The sequence below is a fragment of the Bufo bufo genome, chromosome 3, assembly GCF_905171765.1.
Source record: "Bufo bufo chromosome 3, aBufBuf1.1, whole genome shotgun sequence".
NCBI lineage: Eukaryota > Metazoa > Chordata > Amphibia > Anura > Bufonidae > Bufo > Bufo bufo.
In genome coordinates, this window is record NC_053391.1 from 141,030,545 (window position 1) to 141,057,631 (window position 27,087).

The window sequence follows — 27,087 nt, forward strand, 5'->3', positions numbered from 1 at the left end:
CCACAGATCCCCCACATAACAGCGTCATCCACAGATCCCCCACATAACAGCGTCATCCACAGATCCCCCACATAACAGCGTCATCCACAGATCCCCCACATAACAGCGTCATCCACAGATCCCCCACATAACAGCGCCATCCACAGATCCCCCACATAACAGCGTCATCCACAGATCCTCCACGTAACAGCGTCATCCACAGATCCCCCACATAACAGCGTCATCCACAGATCCCCCACATAACAGCGTCATCCACAGATCCCCCACATAACAGCACCATCCACAGATCCCCCACATAACAGCGCCATCCACAGATCCCCCACATAACAGCGCCATCCACTGATCCCCCACATAACAGCGCCATCCACAGATCCCCCATAACAGTGCCATACCCAGCCGCGTCAGAGGCTCATATAGGAAAATCCAAGCAAATAGACCTCTAGCACATTTCCCTTAAAATATTGCATCGCATATCGTTATCGCAATTTTTAGGGCCCTAATAGCAATCGCACAAAATTCCCATATCGTGCAGCCCTAGTTTAGATACACAGCAAATACACTGATTTTGAGATTTTGGGCGATTTGTTTATGTGGGTGTGACCGAGTTTGTCTCCTATTTTCGGTCCCCCATGGTTATATTTTTTGTCTGTGGCACGATTGTGGTGTGCACACACTTAGCACTATTGTCACGGATGGTGTACAGGGAAACAAGACAATACAATATAATCTATGAGTCACTGTATCCACAACTAAGGAACAAAAGGGAGACCCCTGCATGAGACCTGCCACTCTCCCTGACTGCTCAGCCTATGCGAACACCCCAAAGGTGGATTGGCGCATATCCACGTACCTCGACTATCTTACAGCTGAAGACCCTACAATAGTGAGGGGACAAGACCACCGGCCCCCTACACAGACACGGAGGGAGCCAGGGTCACCTGGATCCAGCAAACAGAAAATCACAAATACATAAACAGTACTTATCTTGCAGACGACTGGGAACTAGGAAAGGCATGCACACACACTCCAGGAAGTTGTTAACCCTTCCAGTACCACAGAAGGGAAAGACACATAAAGGGGAAGTGCACACAATACATAATACACCGTGCACACAACACACACACCTAACATAAAGAAAGTCAGGTGAGACCGCATGCCAGGGCAGCAAGCTGCCTAGCGAGGCTCAGGCTGCTCTGCTGCTAAATACAACACTAGTTGCCCGCGGCAACCACAAGTAAGGCCACACACAAGCGGCCCTCATCCGTGGTTGAACACCCATACAAAACCGCAGGCAACTGCATGCGGTAAAGAAGTCACGGTCATGGGCATGGCCGTGACAACTATTTGTTATGTTCGTATCTTTTTATTAATGTCCATTAAACGTTAAGTTTTAGATTTTACTAACTCCGGTTCTCTCTAGCTTTAGATACACAGCTCAGCAGGCAGGATCATACAAGATAGGATTAGATACACCACTCAGCAGACTGTGTCATACAAAATAGGATTAGATACACCGCTCAGTAGGCAGTATCATACAAGATGGGATTAGATACACAGTTTAGCAGGCTGTATCATAGAAGATGGGATTAGATATACACTTCAGCAGGCAGTATCGCACACAACAGGATGTGTACCAGGAACACATACAGGATAGGATTAGATACAGATGTGTTTGGATATGCTTGCTGATTCCAGCTGTTTATCACACTCTGGAGATAGTGAGGGAAGAGCCTGTGGACGGTCAGTGATGGGATTAGATACACCGCTCAGCCGGCTGTATCACACAGGATAGGATTAGATACACATGTGAGGGCAGAGCCTGTGGACAGTCAGTAATGGGATTTAGATACTGAGTGAGAATTAGATTCATGTCTGGGTGTAGAAAGATGGACACAGGAGTTATATACGGCATACATATTAGGACATCCTCAGACATCATCCACAACTCCCTCCTCCGTCAGGCAAAACTCTATCAGTCCTCCTCCCTCAGACCAAACTCCCTCCTGCGTCAGGCTAAACTCCCTCCTCCATCAGCCCAAAATCCCTCCTACCTCAGACGTCAGCCAAAACTCCCTCCTCCCTCATCCAAAACTCCCTTGTCCCTCAGACGTCAGTCAAAAAATACCTCCTCCATCAGCCCTCAGCCCAAACTCCATCAGCCGTCAGGTGTCCGCTCTCAGGCGTCAGACATCAGTTGTCATCCCGTAGCCTAAACTCTATCAGCCGTCAGGGGTCAGACATCAGGTGTAAATGGACTAAACTCCATCAGTCGTAGTAATAGAATGTAAAATATGTTTAGAGTAAGCGCTGGCACCACAGACAATTGTCTTCACACATTATATATATATATTATGGACACTAATACCAGGCACCAGTACTGGATACAAGTTTCCTTGGTGTATAATGGAGGCACGCTGTGTTCAGCCGCTGACATACACAGGCTTCTCTCCAGCACACGTTACATCAGCAGCCACTAGAGACTGGTTCGCTTACAAGTGAATGAGATTCCTTTCCTAACAGCAGATGGCTCCATAGTTCAGGGGTTAGAGTGCTGGTCTTGTAAACCAGGGATCAAGAGTTAAAATCTTGCTGGCACCTTCGCACAAAATTTTTTTGTCTGTTAATATTTGTACTATTGCTTGCTTGTACGTCAAACCCCAGTTGCATTGAGTTGTGCCCGCAGAACAGTAAAAGAACCAAATTATGACATATATGCCATCATCCACCCATCATAAATCTAACCCCATCATTTAATTTATCTTTCATCTCTCTATCTATCCTGAATTATGTGTAAGCAGACCTGTCATATTTATATGATAACGGAAAGCATATTTCATATGATAAATTGTGCTAAAATGTTCTTTGCTTACTAAACGGAATAAGTAATAGTACAAATATTAACAGACAAAAAAAAATAATTGCAAGATTTGAACTCACAACCCCTGGTTTACAAGACCAGGGCTCTAACCTCTGAACTATGGAGCCATCTGCTGTTAGGAAAGGAATCTCATTCACTTTTAGGCGAACCAGTCTCTAGCGGCTGCTGATGTAACGTGTGCTGGAGAGAAGCCCGTGTATGTCAGCGGCTCAACATGGCGTGCCTCCATTATACACAAAGGAAACTTGTATTCAGTACTGGTGCCTGGTATTAGTGTCCATAATATATATATATAATGTGTGAAGACAATGGTCTGTGGTGCCAGCGCTTACTGTAAACATATTTTACATTCTATTACTAAGGCTGATGGAGTTTAGGCTGAGGGCTGACACCTGATGTCTGACCCCTGACGGCTGATGGAGTTTGGGCTGAGGGCTCATGGAGGAGGTATTTTTTGACTGACGTCTGAGGGACGAGGGAGTTTTAAGTTAGAGGGGAGGGATTTTTGGCTGACGGAGGAGGGAGTTTAGTCTGACCGGGGAGGGAGTTTGGTCTGAGGGAGGAGGACTGATGGAGTTTGGGCTGACGGAGGAGGGAGTTTAGTCTGACGGAGGAGGGAGTTTGGTCTGAGGGAGGAGGACTGATGGAGTTTTGCCTGACGAAGGATGGAGTTTTGCCTGACGGAGGAGGGAGTTGTGGATGATGTCTGAGGATGTCCTAATATATATGCCGTAGTTATAGATGGAGTAGCTGCTTCAGGCAGAGCAGTGTGGGGGGGCGTGTCCAGCCTGTGACTCATCACTGTGCAGCGCAGCCAGCCTTGTGTATCAATAAAGTTATGTATTAAACAAAACAAGAAGGGAAGAAATGATCCCCGCACCGCTGCTGCTGCATCTCCCCTTCACGTGGATCAAAAAAACAGCGACGGAGAAGCCAAAAGCAGACCGTGACGGGGACGAGCCTCCCTAGCATCGTGGGTAACTTGTCACTTGCAGTGGTCACTTGTGCGGGATCACTTGAGTGCAGGCACTGCAGCGGTGGTGGATTTCCAGTTGAGAAACAGTTATTTTGTTATTTTATCACAATCCTTGTGTTTAGGCTATTCTGTTTTAAATCCTGGCCAAGCCCTTTACACTCAAGGCTACTTTCACACCAGCGTTTTGCTAGATCCGTCATGGGTCACCAAAAACGCTTCCGTCATGATGATGCAACCGTCTGCATCCGTTATGAACGGATCCGGTTGTATTATCTCTAAAATGGCCAAAACGGATCAGTCTCTAAAACCATTGTAAGTCAATGGGGGACGGATACGTTTTTTTTTGTGTTGGAGAAAATGGATCTGTCACCATTGACTTACATTGTGAGTCATGACGGATATGTCTTGATCAGTTTCCCAGGACCACTCAGAAATGCTGCTTGCAGCATTTTTGTGTGCGTCATGGGAACCAAATAAAACGGAACGGAATGCTTTCTGGTGCACTCCGTTCTCTTCCAGTTCAGTTTTATCCCCATTGACAATGAATGGGGACAAAACTGAAGCGTTTTCCTCCGCTATTGAGATCCTATGACGGATCTCAATAGCGGAAAGGAAAACGCCGATGTGAAAGTAGCCTAAAATACATCTTGAACTATAAAAACCATTTTGTTTCTACTTAACAAAAATCCTGCTCACGTTGCCACGGACAACCGCAAGTAAAGTCTCACAGTACACATATACAACAACCTCGTGCACAACAAACAAGGAAAGTGCACACATACAAGGGGAGGTTGCCAGGTGCTACCGCATGCCCTTCACAGCAAGCTGCCTAGCAACAGCTCAGGCTGCTCTACTGTGAATACAATCGTGTTGCCAGCGGCAACCACATGTGAGGTAACATACCAGCAGTCCTCACCATGTGGTTGACAACAGACCAAACCGCAGGCAACTGCATGCGGGGGAGTCACGACCATGGCCATGGTCGCGACAGGTGCCCAACCATTTTTCGTCTGATGGCCGCACTTGACATAGTATAAATTTTGCGGGCCAGAACCAGGTAGCTTTGACGGAAAGAAATGCAAACACTGTGAGGGGGCACGTGTGAGCATTACTACTGTGAAAGGGGGCATTACTACTGTGAAAATATCTGGGCATTTTTTATGTGAAGGGGCACATATGGGCATTTTTACTGTAAAGGGGGCGCATCTGGGCATTTTTTATGTGAAGGGGAACAATAGGCATTTTTACTGTAAAGGGGGCGCATGTGAGCATTACTACTGTGAAGGGGGCACATCTGGGCATTTTTACTGTGAAGGGGGCACATGTGAGCATTATTACTCTGAAGGGGGCACATATGAGCATTACTACTGTGCAGGGGGCACATCTGGGCAATACCCCTGTGCAGGGGGCACATCTGGGCATCACCCCTGTGCAGGGGGCATGTCTGGGCATCACCCCTGTGCAGGGGTCACATCTGGTCATTACTACTGTGAAGGGGGCACATCTCTGAGCAATACTACTGTGAAGGTGACACATCTCTGGACATAGCAAGACTAAGGAGTGGAATGCAGGAAACTCTCTCTAGAAATGCCTTGTGGTGCAATATTATGAGTCCTCTTTCCCTCATTAATATTGCTAAGCGCGTTCTGAGGAGCAACCCAGGTGGCCCACATGGGCACCAGACATAGTGATCACATATTAAGAAATAGGCTCAGGTCCAATCACTTCCACACCTCGCCAGTCACATCCTTCATAGACCTCCTGCTCCCATCTGACTCGTCCTAACCTTCTCCTTCAACGTGCTCTGATGGCTTGCTGAGTCCAGAGGGGGTCTGTACGGGCGGGTGGGTTCATTTTTTGCCCCCCTCTGTGCATATATATGTCTATTTTGCCCCCTCTTTGTACATATATACACTCACCTAAAGAATTATTAGGAACACCATACTAATACGGTGTTGGACCCCCTTTTGTGCCCAGAAAACATCCCCCACACCATTACACCACCACCACCAGCCTGCACAGTGGTAACAAGGCATGATGGATACATGTTCTCATTCTGTTTACGCCAAATTCGGACTCTACCATTTGAATGTCTCAACAGAAATCGAGACTCATCACACCAGGCAACATTTTTCCAGTCTTCAACAGTCCAATTTTGGTGAGCTCGTGCAAATTGTAGCCTCTTTTTCCTATTTGTAGTGGAGATGAGTGGTACCCGGTGGGGTCTTCTGCTGTTGTAGCCCATCCGCCTCAAGGTTGTGCGTGTTGTGGCGTCACAAATGCTTTGCTGCATACCTCGGTTGTAACGAGTGGTTATTTCAGTCAACGTTGCTCTTCTATCAGCTTGAATCAGTCGGCCCATTCTCCTCTGACCTCTAGCATCCACAAGGCATTTTCGCCCACAGGACTGCCTCATACCGGATGTTTTTCCCTTTTCACACCATTCTTTGTAAACCCTAGAAACGGTTGTGCGTGAAAATCGCAGTAACTGAGCAGATTGTGAAATACTCAGACCGGCCCGTCTGGCACCAACAGCCATGCCACGCTCAAAATTGCTTAAATCACCTTTCTTTCCCATTCTGACATTCAGTTTGGAGTTCAGGAGATTGTCTTGACCAGGACCACACCCCTAAATGCATTGAAGCAACTGCCATGTGATTGGTTGACTAGATAATTGCATTAATGACAAATAGAACAGGTGTTACTAATAATTCTTTAGATGAGTGTGTATATATATATATATATATATATATCCATTTTACCCCCTCTGTATATATTCCCATTTTTGCCCTCTCTTTATATATATATTACATTTGTCCCCTGTGTACATATTACATTTTTTGCCCCCACTGTATATATTTCATTTTTTGCCCCTTTTTTTTTTTTGCGTTTTGCCCCAATATATTTCATGATTTTGCCCCCCGGGGCCCCTATGAATGATTTGCTACCAGTGCCATGCCAGCGTGCCACTGTGCCGCACTGCCAGGTGTGAGTATAAAGCCGGCGATGTGTGCACATTTACACAAAAGATACTTACCTACTCTGCTCCACTCCCGCCGTCTTTCAGAGTGCGCTGCAGGCCCGCGTCATCCCGTCAACCCGCGTGATCCCACGAGACCTGGCGCTGAGGTCATGGGTCTGGATCATCACAGCAAGAATAGCGCAGCACCGGATGGGTGAGGGCAGGGGCGGGTCCGGGGGTGGTGGTTAGGTTACGTAACTAACTGGGCAGTGCTTTGCCACTGGCCAGGTCCGACCCGACTAGCCATGAAACCATTAAAAGTACTTGCGCCGCAAAACTAATAATAGTACTGCAACTGTGTGAAAGCACGGGCCGCATTACACAGCTTCGCGGGGGCGTAGGTTGGGCATCACTGTTGTAGAGGATAGTTAATGCATTATTCTGCATTGGCACGATACAGGGACTCTAATCCTAATGTACATAATTGCGGGAGCTACAATACTCCGCTAATGCCACAATTTGGGGGATTTTTTTTGACCTTTTGGCCTGTTATTAGGTGCCACTCTAATTTTAGAAAAGACTATGGAATAAAGAATAGTTATTTTATTTTACCGTAAATACAGGCAGAGACATTATCTGGGATAATAACATTATTTAAGATCTGGCAGTGAGGCCTTCCTCGAGTTTTACTTCGGTTAAGTTGACAATTTGCACGTTAATCACATTCCTCTCATTTTTTGACATTCAGCCACAGGGAGGTTTAATTAAGACCAAGTCCAATACAATCACAGCAGTATTAATCGAGAGCCCCAGGCGTGATTAAAAAAGGCATGCAAACATACTGCCACGCTGGGTACTGCATCTAGATGGCAAAAGCTGTGAGACAAAACTCAACAGGCGTCTTAAAACTTCTAGTAAGAACTAAGATGGCCATATATGTTAGTCTAAAGTTTAGGAAAATGAATGATTTCATCCAGAATGATCATTTGTCAGGTGAGGTTTAACAGCAAATATTTTATCAGACCGGTGACAAATCACTGACGACTGAGAAGAAGCTGGTCATGTTTGAAATTTTCACCAGATGGAAGATCTTTCTTTCAAGGAAGAATCTTCTGAGAAAGATCGCTCACCCTTCACCAGGGGTCACTGATCACTTATGGCTAGTTTAATTAGCTGTAAAGGCCAATATGTACTAAAATATGTTCGGCTGTGTCTGCGAAACAATCGCTCAATCATCGGTTCTTCAGTCATCAACCTACTTCTGTCTAATGTAGGGATGCAGGATCCATCGAAATAACTATGCTAGTCTGATACTTCGATGCGCTTTTCAGTTCACTGTCAATATTTCAATAGTAAGGCTGTGTTCACATCACATTTTGTCTCACGAAGTGCATACGTTAAAAGGATGCTATAAAAGGGGCACCCATCATCATCGGGTTCCACTGTAAAAGAAAAAGTATCCGTTAACGTTTGCTCTTTTTGCTGGACTCTGCGGGATGGGAAAGCGTTGTGTACTACACTTTTGCATCATTTTATTTCCCAATGTTTATGTTAAACCTGTGAAAAATCTCTAATGCGCACCCTAGTAGCAGGGCCAACCGAGAGAACATAGCATGCCCGCTACCTGGCACATACCATGTTTTGATTAGCTTCCATTGGACGCTCGCTGCTCTCTATTCTTCTATCAGGGGACGCACACTGCTCCAGTTTGCCGGCCACATCAATGTGGGAAGGGAGGGACACTCTCCTTCCTTCTCCACTGCCGCCAATGATCATGCGGTGTGGGCAAAGGGAAGTGTCAGGAAGGGAGGGAAGATAATGGTGCAATGTGTGAGTGATGACACAGAGGGGTCCGAGCCTCCATGTGTGTGTCACTCGTGCCATTCAGCTGGGGTTTAGTAAAGTGCTGCTCAATCAGGTTATCGATTAAGTCATTCTGAAATAAAGGCAGCCGAATCGGTAGCTGAATAATCGGGTGGGGCTTAGAAGGGGGCGGGTCTTAAATTTGTAGTATGTTGTACAAATCGGATTCCAATAAAGTTGGGACACTATACAAATCGGGAATAAAAACTGAATGCAATGATGTGGAGGTGCCAACTTCTAATATTTTATTCAGAATAGAACATAAATCACGGAACAAAAGTTTAAACTGAGAAAATGTACAATTTTAAAGGGAAAAATATGTTGAATCAGAATTTCATGGTGTCAACAAATCCCCAAAAAGTTGGGACAAGGCCATTTTCACCACTGTGTGGCATCTCCCCTTCTTCTTACAACACTCAACAGACGTCTGGGGACCGAGGAGACCAGTTTCTCAAGTTTAGAAATAGGAATGCTCTCCCATTCTTGTCTAATACAGGCCTCTAACTGTTCAATCGTCTTGGGCCTTCTTTGTTGCATCTTCCTCTTTATGATGCGCCAAATGTTCTCTATAGGTGAAAGATCTGGACTGCAGACTGGCCATTTCAGTACCCGGATCCTTCTCCTACGCAGACATGATGTTTTGATTGAAAAATGCAGGGTCTTCCCTGAAAGAGATGACGTCTGGATGGGAGCATATGTTGTTCTAGAACCTGAATATATTTTTCTGCATTGATGGTGCCTTTCCAGACATGCAAGCTGCCCATGCCACACGCACTCATGCAACCCCATACCATCAGAGATGCAGGCTTCTGAACTGAGCATTGATAACAACTTGGGTTGTCCTTGTCCTCTTTGGTCCGGATGACATGGCGTCCCAGATTTCCAAAAAGAACTTCGAATCGTGACTCGTCTGACCATTTTGCCACACTCTATTTTAAATGATCCCTGGCCCAGTGAAAACGCCTGATCTTGTGGATCTTGCTTAGAAATGGCTTCTTCTTTGCACTGTAGAGTTTCAGCTGGCAACGGCGGATGGCACGGTGGATTGTGTTCACTGACAATGGTTTCTGGAAGTATTCCTGAGCCCATTCTGTGATTTCCTTTACAGTAGCATTCCTGTTTGTGGTGCAGTGTCGTTTAAGGGCCCGGAGATCACGGGCATCCAGTATGGTTTTACGGCCTTGACCCTTACGCACAGAGATTGTTCCAGATTCTCTGAATCTTCGGATGATGTTATGCACAGATGATGATGATAGATGCAAAGTCTTTGCAATTTTTCGCTGGGTAACACCTTTCTGATATTGCTCCACTATCTTTCTGCGCAACATTGTGGGAATTGGTGATCCTCTACCCATCTTGGCTTCTGAGAGACACTGCCACTCTAAGAAGCTCTTTTTATACCCAATCATGTTGCCAATTGACCTAATTAGTGTTAATTGGTCTTCCAGCTCTTCGTTATGCTCAAATTTACTTTTTCCAGCCTCTTATTGCTACTTGTCCCAACTTTTTTGGGATTTGTTGACACCGTGAAAATTGGAATCAACGTATTTTTCCTTTAAAATGATACATTTACTCGGATTAAACGTTTGATCTGTCATCTACGTTCTATTACAAATAAAATATTGACATTTGCCATCTCCACATCATTGCATTCAGTTTTTATTCACAATTTGTTTAGTGTCCCAACTTTTTTGGAATCCGGTTTGTAAATGGATTATGTGTTATGTCAGGGCACTCTAAGTCATCCCAGTGTATGCTCCCATTCTTTATCTCAATGCCCCTTGCTGTCTGTGTAACCCTCTCTGCGTCCATGGCAATTAAAATGGTGTTAACCATGTGACTTACCGCCTTAACCCCATCCTTAGCTATCCCTAGCTCTGTCCACCTGTACGCAGGTATAGGAAGCAAAATCTACTGTATCTGCGCAGTGGACACAGGCAAAATATCAGATAAGAGATGAAATAGGGCCAAACGTAAGGGGGAGATGAAGGTAGGAGGGGCTGGCATTTTTTTTGCACTTTCTGTATTTATCTTAAAATATCAGAAATGTACCCATGAATTACTCTGTTTAACCCCTTAAAGGGGTTGGGGTTGTGTTTTCAGGAGTAAACCCGGCCTAAATCTGTTTACCTGGCTGCACCCATGGCATCCCGTTAAGAACATGTGACCACTGCAGCCAATGTCTGGCCTCAGCTATCTTCTTCTCTTCTTGGCTATTAGGGCACATGGACATCCTAGAGGGGGCTCCCCCACGCTGGACCCCTCTTCTACGATCTACAACACAGAGCCGATCTCTAAGAACAGCTCATAGTCTAGAAGACATTCATACTGCAGTTGTTTGCTAGGGGATCGCTGCAGCAGTGTTTATCTCAGAGGCGTTGTCTCTGATTTATTCAGTTCCCATTGAGCTCAATAATAAATCTGCCTTCAGTAAATTCCTAATCCCATCGTGGAAGCTGCAGGAAACCAGAATTATAACATTAAATTAACTCTATGGCTAAGCAGGGGATTTGGAGCTCTGTATCAAGATAATGGAGCTCCCAAGCTTTTAAAGGTACAGTATATTATGAAATTACCGTAATCTGAACACAATTTGGACCTTTTTATATTTAAAAGTTTTTTCAAGAGTTGGATATTGAGGATCTAACCTCAGGATGCCATCAATATCCGGTTGCATCCAGCAGTTCCGGATCCGGAGAATTCCAGTTGGCAGTTCTCTGTCGGAAGAGCCTGCCAGAATTGCTGCCGCAGATGTGAAGCTAGCCTTCTATTACAGCACTATAAAAAATATTCCCTAGCAAAGTTTTGTGGAAAAATCACACATTGGGATAGCCAAGTCAGCTGCCCTAAATATCTTCATCTTGAGCTTTCCTAATATAGCCTTTAGAAAAAGCAGCACAAATGACCCTCTTGGAGCTTAGCTGTCCTCAGGTTAGGACAATCATCTGCTATTTTACAAAATGCCATCAGGAAGATACAACTTAATCCACAAATCAATTCAAGGTCGACAAACAAAAAACCTCAAGCAAATAACAGGATATTTTTTACTAGCCCTACATTTAGGACAGAGGAACGGCACGGCAGAGTTATGAGAACCTATGCCCCAGAACACGGATTTACTAAAGCAGACAAATCAGGAGCGGTGACCGATCGGCTTCAATGCACAACTAACCTACATTTCCAGCAACTTTTGTGGCTTTGATTTCTTGGTGTTTAGTTGGAAAACATTGACCTTGAGAATGAAGAAATGGACCTCGTGCTTCCCAGAATATTTTATATTTGCTTCATGTGATGTTTTCAAGCAGGACACGCATCTCCCAGAGCCCATTCCATCTAAACTGAACACTCCAATTGTCTCCCCCAAATTATTTTAGGCGTTTAGAGCTTGCTGCAGGGACAAAGCTAAAAGCACATTATATAAGGCAATCTGCCAAATGGTTCATTGATAGATGTATTCAAGGAAATTGTGAGAAAATACCCCAGAGCCTTCCATGACCTAGAAAGCAGATCACGACCATCCTCAGGATGGATCACATTCATTAGAGCTTGCTAATCCCTTCATTATTTCTAGAGAATCAGCAAACCACCGCATGCTAGAGGCTCACTATGGCAATACAGCTAAACGATCTGCTTCTGACTAATAGAAAGTTAGATTTCAATAGCACAATGTCAAGCCATTTCGTTACGCATTAAACATTGCTGAATCTGTCAATTATAAATCTATATATATTAGATTACTTAGAGATCTTTCACGTTAACTATGCAAGAATTCTGGTCCAGATTTTTACGTCTAGTGTGAAATGGGACCCTTCAGACAGTCTCTTAGTCGGGCACACACTGGCAGAGATACAGTTTCCTTGTCCAGGTTTAGTGGTCACCAGCAGCAAATTATACAGCAACAAGTACAATTTCATGAAAAAGAAATGTCCTTAAAGTCAGGTATCCACAAGGTGTGACACAGGTGTCTCACCCGCTTTAGGCCCACCTGGAGCTTCCAATTGGCACAATGGTCTTCTCAGCGGATCTTAGGCCTTATTCAAACGTCAGTCTTTTGGTCAGTGATTTGGAGTGGCTGTAAACACAGAACAGGAGCAGATCTTCCCATTATACCTCATGTCTGTGGAGGCTCCAATCCTGCTTTTGGCTGTGGAAATCACTGACGTGTGAATGAGGCTTTAGGGCTCATGCACACAAACGTATTTTCTTTCTGCTTCCGTTCCGTTTTTTTTGCGGACTGTATGCAAAACTATTCATTTAATTCAATGGGTCCGCAAAAACAACGCAAGGTACTCCGTGTGCATTCCGTTTCCGTATTTACGTTCTGCAAAAAAGTAGTACATGTCCTATTATTGACCGCAAATCATGGTCCAAGGCCCCATTCAAGTCAATGGGTCCGCAAAAAATACGGAACGCACGCGGAACACATCCGTATGTCATCCGTATTTTGCGGGTCCATACTGTAAAATTGCTATGCCCAGCCCATAATGCACATGTGTTTGGTGATTAATAAGTTACTGTTTTCGTTTCTAATCCGGAAAAAACGGATCACATACGGAAACCATACGGATATGTTTTGTGGAATAACAGAACAGAAGAGGACTTAAATCAAAGAAGAAAAAAAACTCAGATACAGAACAGCGGATCCGTGAAAAACGGAACGCAAAACAACAACGGTCGTGTGCATGAGCCCTTACTCTCACACCAACACACACACTGCTCAGTGGAAGTTTGCCTTTTTTTAAAATTAGTTTGGCACCGCCACATCACACTCCACAGGATCGGCTGCCACAGGACAAAGTGTGCTGCAATGTGCCCAGGGTTATGACACTTCCAACAAACAACATCGTCGTGTTGAGCTTTAAAATCGGTTTCCAGTGGTTTTCTTTTCTTGCCCACTGGCACTTGCCACGCTCTTCCCCAGGTTTAAACAACCTCTTACTGGGCTCAGCAAAGACTTTGCGATTACATGGAGGTGGCAATATGTTATCTGCCCCAGCAAGAAGGTTCTCCGCTGTGATATACCTCTCCACAAGGTTTACCAGGTGGTCAGCATTCTGTGGACCTCCTTGGGCACCCAGCTCTGTACTAGCACATGAAGAGAATATAGATATCGATCCATCACAACCTTTCCCACCATCTGCTCTGGGGAAGACGACTCTGGCTGCAATGTGGAATAGATCAAACATCTGTGACCTTGGCAGTTTTCCTTTGCAAAAAGTCTCTTGTTGTACTGGCTGGGCCTGGACTGCTGGACCGACCCCAAGGCGTGAAGTATTTCAGCTTTTAGTTTACTGTACTCCTTGGAATCCTGCAAGGTGAGGTCTATTTGACTGTCTTTAAGAATATTGCAGACACAGAAAACTGCCTTTAGACCAGTGGGCTGACATGCTGGCTCCATAATTGACTGGAGAGCCACGAAAGGCTTACTATGGCCTCCACATCATCCTCAGTAGTCATTCTCTACAGGGCAGACTGCATGGTTTTCGGCACACCATCACCACAAGCACAACTTGCTGCACAGTCACTGCTTCTCTTAGGGCAGCCCTTTGCTCTGTTAGGAGGCGGTTAGTCTCCGGTTGCTGAGCATTACCCTGCCGCTGAGCCTGTAAAGCCTCTGCATGAGCCCCTGCTGCGGCTGTAGATGGGTCTTCACATCTGTTTAATGGGCTCATCCATTACAACAGACTCCTGTTGTAGTCCTCCTGCTGCTTTAACCCAGGACATTCAAAATGTTTGGCAGACTTCACCATATACAGATTTTCATGCCATTGCCCTTAGGAACAGTCTCTTCGTTGGGCAATAAAGGCACACACTGGAGGAGATACAGTTTCCTTGTCCAGGATTTATTGGTCACAAAAGGCAAATTATACAGGCTTGCTTCAGCAACAAGTAAAAGTTCATGAAAAATAAATGTCCTTACAGTCAAGTACCCACAAGGTGTGACAGGTTCCTAACCCGTTTTAGGCTCACCTGGAGCTTCCACTTGGCACAGTGGTCTTCTCAGTGGGTCTTACTCTCAGACCAGCACACACTGCTCAGTGGAAGTTAGACTTTTTTTTAAATTAGTTTGGCATCTGATTGAGGCAATGAACACCCGGGATGGAGTATTGGAGTGACTTTCCCACCCAAGCTGTTCAGTCACTCCTAAATACTGAACCCAAATTCCCCTAACCAACCCTAAGGCTATATACACACGAACGTGCTGTTTTTTTGTGGTCCGCAAACCGCGGAAGCCGCCCGTGTGCCTTCCGCAATTTGCGGAACGGACGGCCCATTGTAGACATGCCTATTCTTGTCCGCAAAACGGACAAGAATAGGACATGCTATATTTTTTTTGCGGGGCCTCGGAATGGAGCAACGGATGTGGACAGCACACGGAGTGCTGTCCGCATCTTTTGCGGCCCCATTGAAGCGAATGGGTCCGCACCCGAGCCGCAAAAACTGCGGCTTGGATGCGGACCCGAAAATCGGTCGTGTGCATGAGGCCTAACCAACAGACTCAGTGTCCTAGCATCACTGGTCACAAAATACTTCCAGGAGACCAGAAGCCTCAGTGATACATACTTGCCATCAATGACTTTACCCCTTGAATGTTTACACTTAAAAAATGTGCCACATTCTGCCAAACATTTGTCGAAAAAAAATGGGTCTAGAGCCAAACAAAAAGTGGCATAAAGCTAGATAAAAGTGTCTTAAGAGGGGATGTCCAGGATTTCGTTTTTTTAAAACCCCCACCCCCCAGCATTACCAGTGAAGAAATCCATACTCCCCTGCTCCCCACCACTTCATTTGGGCTCTGTTTCCCTCAAGCTGTCTTCACTAATAACAATAATAATAATCGTTATTTATATAGCGCCACCATAGCACTTTACAATTTAGAGGGTTCATATACAGTACACATCAAGAGACATCACAAAACTACAGGGTAATAAATAAAACACTAGGAGTGAGGGCCCTGCTCGCAAGAGCTTACAATCAATGGGGGGGGGCACAAAAGATAAAGTTGGTTGTTTTACTAAGTGGTCCGGCCACCTATGTAGTAAATAGAGTTGTGCAGGCAAAGCTGCATGAGCTAGAGCAGGCATGCTCAGCTTGTGGCCCTCCAGCTGTTGCAAAACTAGAACACACATAATTCACGGACAGCCTACAGCTATCAGCCTACAAAAGAGCATGGTGGGAGTTGTAGTTTTACAACAGCTGGAGGGCCGCAGGTTGAGCATCCCTGAGCTAGAGCATTGGGTGTGGATATTACTGTCAGAAGAAGGTGTTCGGTTCTGAATAACGGTTGAGAAAGGGGGGTTACTGGGAGAAGATTAGGAAACATGATAAGCCTGCCTGAAAATATGTGTTTTTAAGGCACATATGAAGCTAAGGAAACCTGATGTTCTGGGGAAGTGCATTCCATAGGACAGGTGCAGCTCGAGAAACGTCTTCAAGACAAGATTAAGAGGTTTGAATTATGGAAGATGTTAATCTCAGATCTTTGACATAATGGAGAGTGCGAGTAGGGTGGTAGACGGAGATGAGGAAGAAGATGTTTGGAGGGGCAGCACTGTGGAGGCCTTTGTGGGTGAGAAGTTTGAACTGTATTCTGGTGGATGGGCAACCAGTGTAGTGACTGGCACGGGCTAGAGGCATCGGTGTAAGGGGTGGACAGAGTGAAGGGGGAAGAGTTTAGTGAGGGGAAGACCAATCAGTAATGAGTTACAGTAGACATGACGAGAATGAATGAAAGCAACAACAAGAATTTGTGCTGTTTCCACTGTGAGACTAGATCCCAGCTGTCAACTTCCACAAGGACGGGGACAGGGTCACATGCACTGCAGCAGCTTAGAATCGAAAAATTAGAAATGTCAGTATCAAACCTAACAGAGTACCCTAGTTGCACCTACAGGTGAAACTCGAAAAATTAGAATATCGTGCAAAAGTCCATTTATTTCAGTAATGCAAATTAAAATGAGAATATTGTGAAATGGTGGAATATTCTAGGCTCAAAGTGTCACACTCTAGTCAGCTAATTAATCCATACCCCCTGAGCAGAGGGTACCTGAGATTGTGACTTTGGGGTTTTCATAAGCTGTAAGCCATAATCATCCACATTATAACAAATAAAGGCTTGAAATATCTCGCTTTCCATGTAATGAGTCTATCTAATATGATAGTTTCACCTTTTAAGTTGCATTACTGAAATAAATTAACTTTGCACGATATTCAAATTTTTCGAGTTTCACCTGTAGGTCAGTGATCTACTCTGAAATCCTGACCAAATTATTACTCCACATCTGTAGGTGGCGATGGAACAGTCACAATGTTTTTGCGCAAGGACCCCAAAAAAGCCAAAAAGCCCCAATTTGCAACTTTTTGAAGCCAAAATTCTGGACTGCAGGGCTTGATAAATTCACCCAAATTCTTTAACAATATCTTATGCAGGCGAGAAGTATAATTTCAGATTTTTGCTAAAACATTTTCATCATAGCAAGACACGTGTGTCCATATGCTGTTTAACATTTTATTACACCAAAGATACATATTTGCATCTATCTGCATTCGGTTGGTCCCAGACAACCGGTCTGTACAGAAGCAGACTGCAGGCCCAGTCTCAGAAACAGAGAACAAGGATATAGCTATAAAAGGTGCGCTAGTTACTACCGCACCAGCTATTCACTGACATGTTGTATCTCACCGATAACAATGCAACGCCATACCCTGGTTACATCACTATTAGTGAGCGCTTGTAACACCATACACTGGTTTACACTTGAAATTAATGATAACATAGGACCGAACAAAGACAACTAAAAACCAACTATCTGCCCCCGACATGTTTCACCAGAGGGACTGGCTTCACCAGGGTTTGGGCAGGTTATCATTCATTTCAAGTGTAACCAGTTTATGGTGTTACAAGCGCTCACAAATAGTGATGTAACCAGGGTATGGCGTTGCATTGTTATCGGTGAGATACAACATGTCAGTGAATAGCTGAGGCAACACTAATGTACTCAGGGCTAGTTTTGTTACTGGCAACAGTGTTCAGGTAGTTTGATAGGGGAAGTGCACGTCCCCCTAAAGCTACAAGTGTCACATCATAGTACCATTGCATACATATGGACTGAACAACGCGGGTTTTAACCTTTTGTGGGTGCTCACATAGCGTATTTACGTGTGATTATTAAAAGTTTTATAAGCACTTATAACTGGGTAAAGTTTGGGCATTCAGCCACATGGCTTTCTGTTGTTAACTACACTAAAAGGATACAGCATATGCCCATAGGGGCCTATGAACATTCTTAGCATGTATGTCAACAGCTTTCCCACTGCACACACCAAATGTATGCAAATAGGTGAATGTGAGCTGAGCCTTAAAGGGGTTGTGTCACTTTAGCAAATAGCATTTATTACGTAGAGGAAGATAATATAAGCCACTTCCTAATGTATTGTGATTGTCCATATTGCCTCCTTTGCTGGCTGGATTCCTTTTTCCATCACATTATACACTGACCGTTTCCATGGTTACGACCACCTTGCAATTCATTAGTGGTGGCCATGCTTGCACATTACAGGAAAAAGCGCTGGCCTATTTGGTGGCCAGGACAGTGGGAGCACACATAAGATAGTGATTTTTCTTATAGTGTGAAAGCATGACCACCACTGATGAATTGCACGGTGGTCGTGACCATGGAAACGTTTGATCAGTATATAATGTGATGGAAAAATGAATCCAGCCAGCAAAGTAGGCAATATGGACAATCACAATACATTAGTAAGTGGCTTGTATTATCCTCCTGTACATAATAAATGCTATTTGCTGAAGTGAGACAACCCCTTTAATGAAAACCTGTCACCACAAAATACAGTGTAATCTACAGGCAGCATGTTATAGAGCAGGAGGATATACAGTTTTGTGGGAAGAGATTCAATAAAACTTTACATATTTAAATCTCTGCTCATTTTGACTTCAGTTGTACACAGGGGATGTGTTATCAGTGAATCATAGTATTCCCTGTGTAAGTGTATATACAGAGATAGCTGTCAGTCACTGATAGCTGTACATGGGGGAGGTGTTATCGGTGAATGAGAGCATTCTCCGTGTAAATGTCTATAAAGAGATTGCGGTCAGTCAAAGAGCTGTAGCCGGGGGAGGTCCTATCAGTGATTGATAGCATTCACTGTGTAACTGTGTATACAGAGAAATCTGTCAGTCACTGATAGCTGTACACAGGGAAGTGTTATCAGTGATTAATAGCCTTCTCTGTGCAAGTGTGAATACACTGATATCTGTACATGGGGGAGGTGTTATCAGTGATTGATAGCATTCCCTGTGTAAGTGTGTATACAGTAATAGCTGTATTTGATAGTACACAGGGGTGTTTGGAGATATAAATATATATATCAAACTTCTCAGCTCGTCCAGCTCTATAACCCACTGCCTGCAGATGGCACTGCATTTCATGGTGACAGGTTCTCTGTTAGAATGGTTGTATGGCCTGCGGTACAGCGACATTACACTATGTATTACATATTAAGATTAGCGTAAACTACACATTTAAACAAAATAAGTAAAAAAGTCAATGGAATACAGTTTTTGAGCATTTTAAATTTGTTTTGCACCCTCCCCCACTGCCGCTGATTAACAGGTTTCTCCTTATGCACAGTAATAGGAAGAAACCTGTCATTCAGCTGCTAAGGGTAGGAGGAGCCCAAGTATCATACATACATACATCAGATCACTGCTGGAGTTTTCTAAGACTACTACATAAATCCACACGTGACAGACTGCAGAAATCAGAATGTCTGTCACTACGCTATGCTGCCCTCAGAGAGGACCTTAGGCCGCTTTCATTCAATCAGCGTTTGATCAATGATTTCGAGCCAAGTCTAAACCAGGTGTCGGTCAAAAATGGAACAGATGCAGATATTTCCATTATACCTGATCTCAGTGTAGACTCCACTCCTGGTTGTGGATCACAATCACTGATGGAAAGCACAGACAAAAAAAGTGACTGTGTGAAAGTGACCTTAGGGGCATGACAGGTTCCCTGTTTTACGAAAACAAACCACGTTTTTAAATGGAAGTAGACCTGGCAATTAGAGGTCTCTGTACGGCATTAAAACGAAGAATTGTACGAAGCGACTTCGGATTTATGATCCGGGGCGTGCTTCACTCAGCCCTACAGGCAATCAGCCGATCACTCCAGGTCAAGGGGAAACCCTTTTATGATATTTTATGTTGTCCCTGTGCCCTAACAGATCACATGTGCAGGGGTTGTTCTGATAGAACAAACTCTTTAAGAAGGAGATGCTAATAAATCAATACACGAACAACCAACTGGGTCTCAATCTGCACGTCCTCTTCAGGCTTACAGATCACATCCTCACACAGTAACATAATTACCATGGAACTGAACATGACTAATAAGCATACGTATCACGTGTCTGCCTTCTTACCTCCCGTCATTCGCAGTGTATGTGGCCAGGTACCCATGGTCTGCCCAGCTATGTACAGTCTCTGTCATTCCATGCTCTTGAAACAAGGGTTGCACCGCCTGGATAATGGCACTTCCGTCTGCTAAAAACAGTAAGATGAAAGCAATTAAACAAAACATTTCTGAAAGGCAATTCTTCCGAAAACAAAATTTCTCCACTGTTATAACCTTGCTTGGATCATGCAGTCATCTCTAATTTTGACCAGAGGTCGTCACAGCCTGTGCCACTATCATTACTAAAGAATTACAACCCAAGACCCTTCATTTTTTACCTTTGGGCAATTATAGAGTTTAAAGGGGTTGTCCGGGATCAAAACATTTTTTTTTTATAAGTTTACTCACTCTTAATAGCCGATTCAAGGTCCCCACATATGTTTTTTTGTATTTTCTCCCCTTCTACAGGGCTCCGACAGTCCCCCACTCATTATATTAGTGCTAACTTCCTGCCGCACATGGTCACCTCCTCTGTGCATCCGCCCCCCTGAATCATTCTTTCTCCAGCCTGCTGCATTTGCCTGTATTTTACATAGGAGAAGAAAGCGCACTGCCTGGTGATGTCACCGGACCAGAGGGGCGGGGTTTAGCGTCATGTGTTGCCACCTAGTTTCCGCCCCTCAGTGCGCTCTGCATAATCACTGAGGGCACTGAGGCTGAAGCGGAAGCAGAGGCTTCGCTCAGCAGTAAGGGATCCTGAATCTTTGAAAAGCGGCACTTCCGGCAGAGGATTTATGACATGAAAACGGGGCATTAGAAAAGTCTGGCAAAGGTAGGAAAGGAATGTATGTCATATTTATGTGCTTGGTGTTCACTTGTAGCAATGTCCCCAATCCCAGACAACCCCTTTAATCGTTTAGGGTTTATAAAATGATCCAAATCACATATAATCCATATTCCCAGATGACGAGGCAGCAAATTTTCATATCTGATGACTTATAAGTGAAGGAATCCAGTTAAGGAGGACCTGTCCTCTCTCCTGACTTGTCTGTTTTAGTAGCCACGTGTATTGTCCATATAATAACAATTGTGGAGCATCTAATCTTATGACTCCATGTTGTGAAGTCCTTCTCTTACTTCTGTTAGAAGTTTATGGATAAAGGTACAGATGGGTGTTACCAGTTTTTTTTTGGGGGGGTCCCTGAACAGTCTGCCACTGGAAGCACTGATCATTGAACAATGCTAAAATGTGCAGGGACACCCCCCAACTGGAAACACCCATCTGTACCTTTATCCATAAACTTCTAGCAGTAATGGAAGAATGGCAAAAGAAGAAATGCTTCAGAATTGTCATTTCATGTGGAATACAATTATTTACTAAAGCAGACATGTCAGGAGCGGAGACAGCAACTCTTTAAGTTTAAATTGCATGTCTGTGCGCCAGCCATGTTCTCTGTCTGTTTTACTCAGATGTGTCAAGGTTAGGGATGAGCGAAACCGAACTTTAGCCTTTAAGAGGCATTCCGTTTTGATCCGTCATAATAGAAGTCTATGGCCAAGCATAACGGATCTGTCTGGTTTCCGTTTATTCAGGGCGAAAAAAAAAGTCATAACGAAATCCATAATCGGATTCCTCCACTGCTCGAACGCCGAACCCGAGCTTTACAGCTCATCCCTCGTTAACGGCCCAACCGAGGATTTACAAACTCACAGAATCATTGATCCCTACAATGCTGCGAGGTTGAGTCAGTCAAAGCTGAGGATGGGCCATGAGACACCAAGTAATACAGACAGAGAACAGGGCTGGCACATGGACGTGTGACTCCTACCTAACAGGTAGGTGTCCATACGTATTAGGCTACATGCACACGACCGTGCCGTTTTTTGCGGTCCGCAAACCGCGGATCCGCAAAAAACGTAAGCCGCAATTTGCAGAACGGAACGGGCAGCCCATTGTAGACATGCCTATTCTTGTCCGGACAAGCTATTTTTTTTGCGGGGCCACGGAAAGGTGCAACGGACGCATACAGCACACGGAGTGCTGTCTGCATCTTTTGCGGCCCCATTGAAGTGAATGGGTCCGCATGTGAGCCGCAAAAACGGCGGCTAGAATGCGGACCCAAACAACGGCCATGTGCATGAGGCCTTAAGCGAATGTCAGCCAAACCCACCGATTTAGTCAGGACCAGCCAATTGCCTAATTTGTATGTGTGCTGTCTAAATGGCAGGAGAAGACCTTCTTCTCACAGGAGATAAGCTGCCACGTGGGGCCTCTGGCAGCTGCTTACTTCCCTTTCCACACTGAGAACATGTGCATGCTTGACGAGCCACGTGGACATGCATGTGGGTTTGGGGCAGCTATCTATGGTGTATGGCCACATTTAGGCTGGAATCACACATGCAGTCAGAGATGCAGCTTCTTAAAGGGGTAATCTAAAAGTAGAAATACCCCCCACAATGCTCGGGCCCCTCCTATAGACAATACTTACCTGGTTTCTGGCACCCGCGTCCCTCTGGATCGCTGCATGGCAGCCGCTGCATTTCCCCATTGCACAGATCAAAACATCCGGCGATGGGGGTAGCAGCCAATGGCAGTCCACGATGGTGACCAGCCTCCTTAGCGGCCATGAAGCAATCCAGAAGGACGCAGATGCCGAGGATCGGGTAAGTATTGTCCATAAGAGGGGCTCGGGCATTGTGGGGGGTATTTCTACTATTGGATAACCCCTTTAAGTCAAAGCCAGAAATGGATTCTAATGGAACCGGTAATATACCGGACAGATTTATACTTCACCATCCTGTTGGATCCAAATACAGCTTTGGTTAAAAAAAAAATTCCAGCCCAAATGTGATTTAGGCCCCATGCAGGTGACTGTATCCATTTTGCGGTCTGCATTATGTTTGCAGATCCATTGTCCGGGGACTGAATTTTGCAGAAAGGACCTGATCCGTGTGCTTTCCGCATCCGTATGTCAGTTCCACCAAAATACAGAACATGTCCTATACTTGTCCAAAAAATGCTGACTGCAGACCCATTGAAGTCAACGAGTCCACAAAAAATGTGGATAAAAAAAAATGCGGATACGAAAGTAAAAGGCGACGGCAGCATCTCCGGTATCATCTTTGTGTACAGACAGCCAAATGCAACGTTTCGGCTACATTGTAGCCTTTCTTAAGCATAATAACAAATGCATGTACCCAACCTAATATAGTACAAATATTCCCTCCCTCACTTGTGCGATAACCAATCCATTACACAACACCCACTCGTTTAAACTAAGCAATATACAACAAGGCATACTCAAGTCCTCATTTACATACTGTTATATATCATTAAAAATACCTGTGTTGTCGTGAAGAGAGGGGTAATAATTGTGATGGTGTATACATCGACAACCTGGACTCCATAATAGCGTCTCCCGACATTTACTGCGCATGCTCATGTTCTCAATGATTGGTCAAAACCCGGATGTCGCGAAACATCGCGTCATCAAACGAGGTCACATGGAGATCACATGATAATTCAACTCTGCCTTGTCAAGCTAACGTATGCAACAGGAAAACATCCTCTGGTCATAGATACCAACGCTTTCACAGGAGAAAAATCTGGATATCATGAATTACATATGCATTTCCCCCAAATCCTATATAGCGTGCTGGGAATTACTCCATACAAACAGAGGTATCCCGCACCGCACCACAATATCATACCATAGATTAAATGCGGGCATAACATAAGGGGACAATGCATCAAAAATATATAAAGGTTGGAGTGAAGTGACCCCCAATTACGGGACCCCATATTATTACATATAAATGACATCTCTTCCCCCATGTTTGACTAACAATACACTCCTACCACATAGTCAGTCAACAATGGAGTCCAGGTATCTCGATCCGCACCGTCGCATCATACCCACAATCTATAAAAAAGGAGGGAGAGAAAAAGTGCCAATTTAAAACAAGGTTAAAATCATGATTGCCGTATAACTGAATCAGATCATATTCATTTATATTCTATAGCCACAGCTCACCTAAATTCATATATGCCACTTATGTTGAACTCAATATTGAGTCCATGTGGTTGCAGTGACTTCAAGGTAAAAATCCATTTAAGTTCCTTCTTCCTAAGGATTTGTTCTTTATCACCCCCTCTTCTCAATACACCCACCGAATTTGTCACTCTGAATCTCAACAGGTTGACAGAATGGCCACACTCCAAAAAATGTATTAGGTTACCACAATTGCAACATCCCAAACAGGAAAAATTGCCCATCTTTCTCGGTACCAAAAAAGTCTGTCTGTCACCCCGTGTACTCCCTATGTCTGTTTTGACCAGTCTATCAGTGGAGGATTATTAAACTCCCTTACGTTAGAAAGGCCCCTGTGTAAAATGTGCCATTCTTTCCTTAGGATGTTGGCAATGTCACCACTGTGACTGCCAAACATGGATACAAAAGGGATCCTCTGAGTCCCCCTGTTAACTGGAAAATTGTGCAGCGTGGTCTCCCTGTCAACCACCAAGATCCTATTACTTATCTTTTGTAACAATTTGCGTGGGTATCATCTCTCGGAAAATGTATTACACATCTCCTCCACTCGGTCATAAAGGTTTTCATCATCTTATACTATTCTCCTCACTCGTAGCAGTTGGCTCCATGGCAGCGAGTCCAACATACATTGAGGGTGATTACGGTCATACCTCAGTACATTATTCTTGTCCGTCGGTTTTTTATATAAATCCGTCTTGACGATCCCATCCTCAGCATATACCCTCACGTCTAGGAATTGTAATTCATCTTCAGAGGCAGTTACAGTAAACTGCAGGCCTGGAACCACCATATTCAAATGTTGATGAAACTCTTCTAGTTCTTCCATGGTTCCAGCCCATATCATGAAAATGTCATCGATATAGTGCCACCAGCACAGGACTCCCCCCATGAATGTAGAATGGTATACCAGTTTGTCCTCCACCTCAGCCAAAATTTGAGGGAGCAAGATGACAAGACCCGTAGATACAGCTGTGTTCAAAATTATTCGACCCCCAATGCTGTAAAGGGTTTTAGGGAATTTAGTGTACATTTGTAATTGTGTTCAGAATGAAATCTTACAAGGACTTTTTAAAGAACCAAATGCAACTAAAATGACATCAATTGTTTTTGTAATACAGTATTAAATGTTTTTTTTGTGATTTCTTCATTGACACAATTATTCAACCCCTTAAAGACTACCACTCTTAAGAACAGAGGTTCATTCAAGTGTTTTCGATCAGGTATTGAAAACACCTGTGGATGTCAAGGAGCAGCAATCAAGCATAATAAGCACAAATTAGGCAGATTTAAAAGGACTGTGATACTCAGCTCTGTCACGGAACCATGAACCAGACGTACAACAAGGGATAAGTGAAAATAAGAAGGCTTTATTGAAAATAAAGCCGTAAAGCAAAAGTCCAAACGGATGGCGAAACCGAAGCAGAGTCTTTGCGAAGCCAGAGGTCAGGAACCAGAAGGGTAGTCAGACGAAGCCAGGATCAGGAACCAGCAGGTTAGTCAGACGTAGCCAGGATCAGGAACCAGCAGGGTAGTCGGACGAAACCAGGATCAGGAACCAGCAGGGTAGTCGGACGAAACCAGGATCAGGAACCAGAAGCAGCAGCAGTCTAGAAGCATGTGAACACAGGAGGACCAAGCAAGGAACTGAAGCCACAGACCTCCTATATATATGAGCTAGGCATCCAGCTCCTCCCAGTGGGAAGGAGGAGCCGCAGGGTGGGAGGCTACAAGAAACCCAGAAACCAAGATGGCCGCCAGCACATGTCAAACGAAGGAGAACAGCAAGAAGGTAAGACCATGACAGTACCTCCCCCTCAAGGGCCCCTCCTCCGCAGAGTAAAGAACGGTTTCTGAGGGAAGCGTGCGTGGAAGGCTCGGAGCAAGGCAGGAGCATGGACATCTGCGGAGGGAACCCAGGAACGCTCCTCTGGACCATAACCACGCCAATGGACCAAAAACTGCACCCGACCGCGGACCAGGCGTGAGTCCAGGATATTGCTCACCTCATACTCCTCACGATTACCCACTTGGACCGGACGAGGCTGAGGAACCGAGGAAGTGAAACGATTACACACCAGTGGCTTCAACAGGGAGACATGAAACACGTTGGAGATCCGCATGCCAGGAGGAAGCGCAAGGGCATAGGCTACCGGGTTTACCCTGCGAAGCACTCGGAAGGGACCAACAAAGCGAGGCGCCAGCTTGGGAGTGGGCACTCGAAGGTTGAGGTTTTGGGTGGACAACCATACACGGTCTCCGACCTGGTAGGAAGGAGCAGGCGCTCGTCTGCGATCAGCCTGGAGTCTCTGGCGCTGCGCAGAGACCTCAAGGGACTTCTGGATCAGTACCCAAGAAGCACGTAGGACGGAAAGGTGATCCTCCACAGCCGGAATATCCTGGGGAGAGAATACCTCCGGTAACACGGCAGGTTGGAACCCATAATTGGCCATGAAGGGAGACGTCCCAGAGGAAGAGTTCACCGCCGTGTTCCTGGCAAACTCAGCCCAAGGCAGGAGGTCAACCCAATTGTCTTGGTGATCGGAGACATAGCAACGAAGGAATTGCTCCAAGGCCTGATTGGATCGTTCTGCGGCCCCATTGGACTGAGGGTGGTAGGCCGAGGAGAAGGAGAGATGAATCCCCAACTGGGAGCAAAAGGCGCGCCAGAACCTGGACACAAACTGACTCCCCCGATCCGACACAATCTCCTTGGGCAAACCGTGCAACCGGAAGACCTCCCTGGCAAAAATCGTGGCCAACTCTTGTGCAGAGGGTAACTTCTTGAGAGGAACACAGTGGCACATTTTGGAAAACCGATCCACAATCATGAGAATGACCGTATGGCCTCGGGATGCAGGGAGGTCCACAATGAAATCCATCCCCAGGTGTGACCATGGGCGCTCCCCGGTGGCTATGGGTTGCAGAAGGCCCAACGGAAG

General features: G+C 45.0%; 1 protein-coding gene across 1 annotated transcript in view; it reads right to left on the reverse strand.

The window, feature by feature from the left end:
* SMS (spermine synthase) overlaps window positions 1-27,087 on the reverse strand; it is a 216,777-nt gene that overhangs the window by 135,900 nt on the left and 53,790 nt on the right. The window contains exon 2 of the mRNA XM_040423657.1: window positions 20,125-20,242. Within this exon, the coding sequence (XP_040279591.1) occupies window positions 20,125-20,242 (118 nt within the window). The remainder of the gene's footprint in view (window positions 1-20,124; window positions 20,243-27,087) is intronic.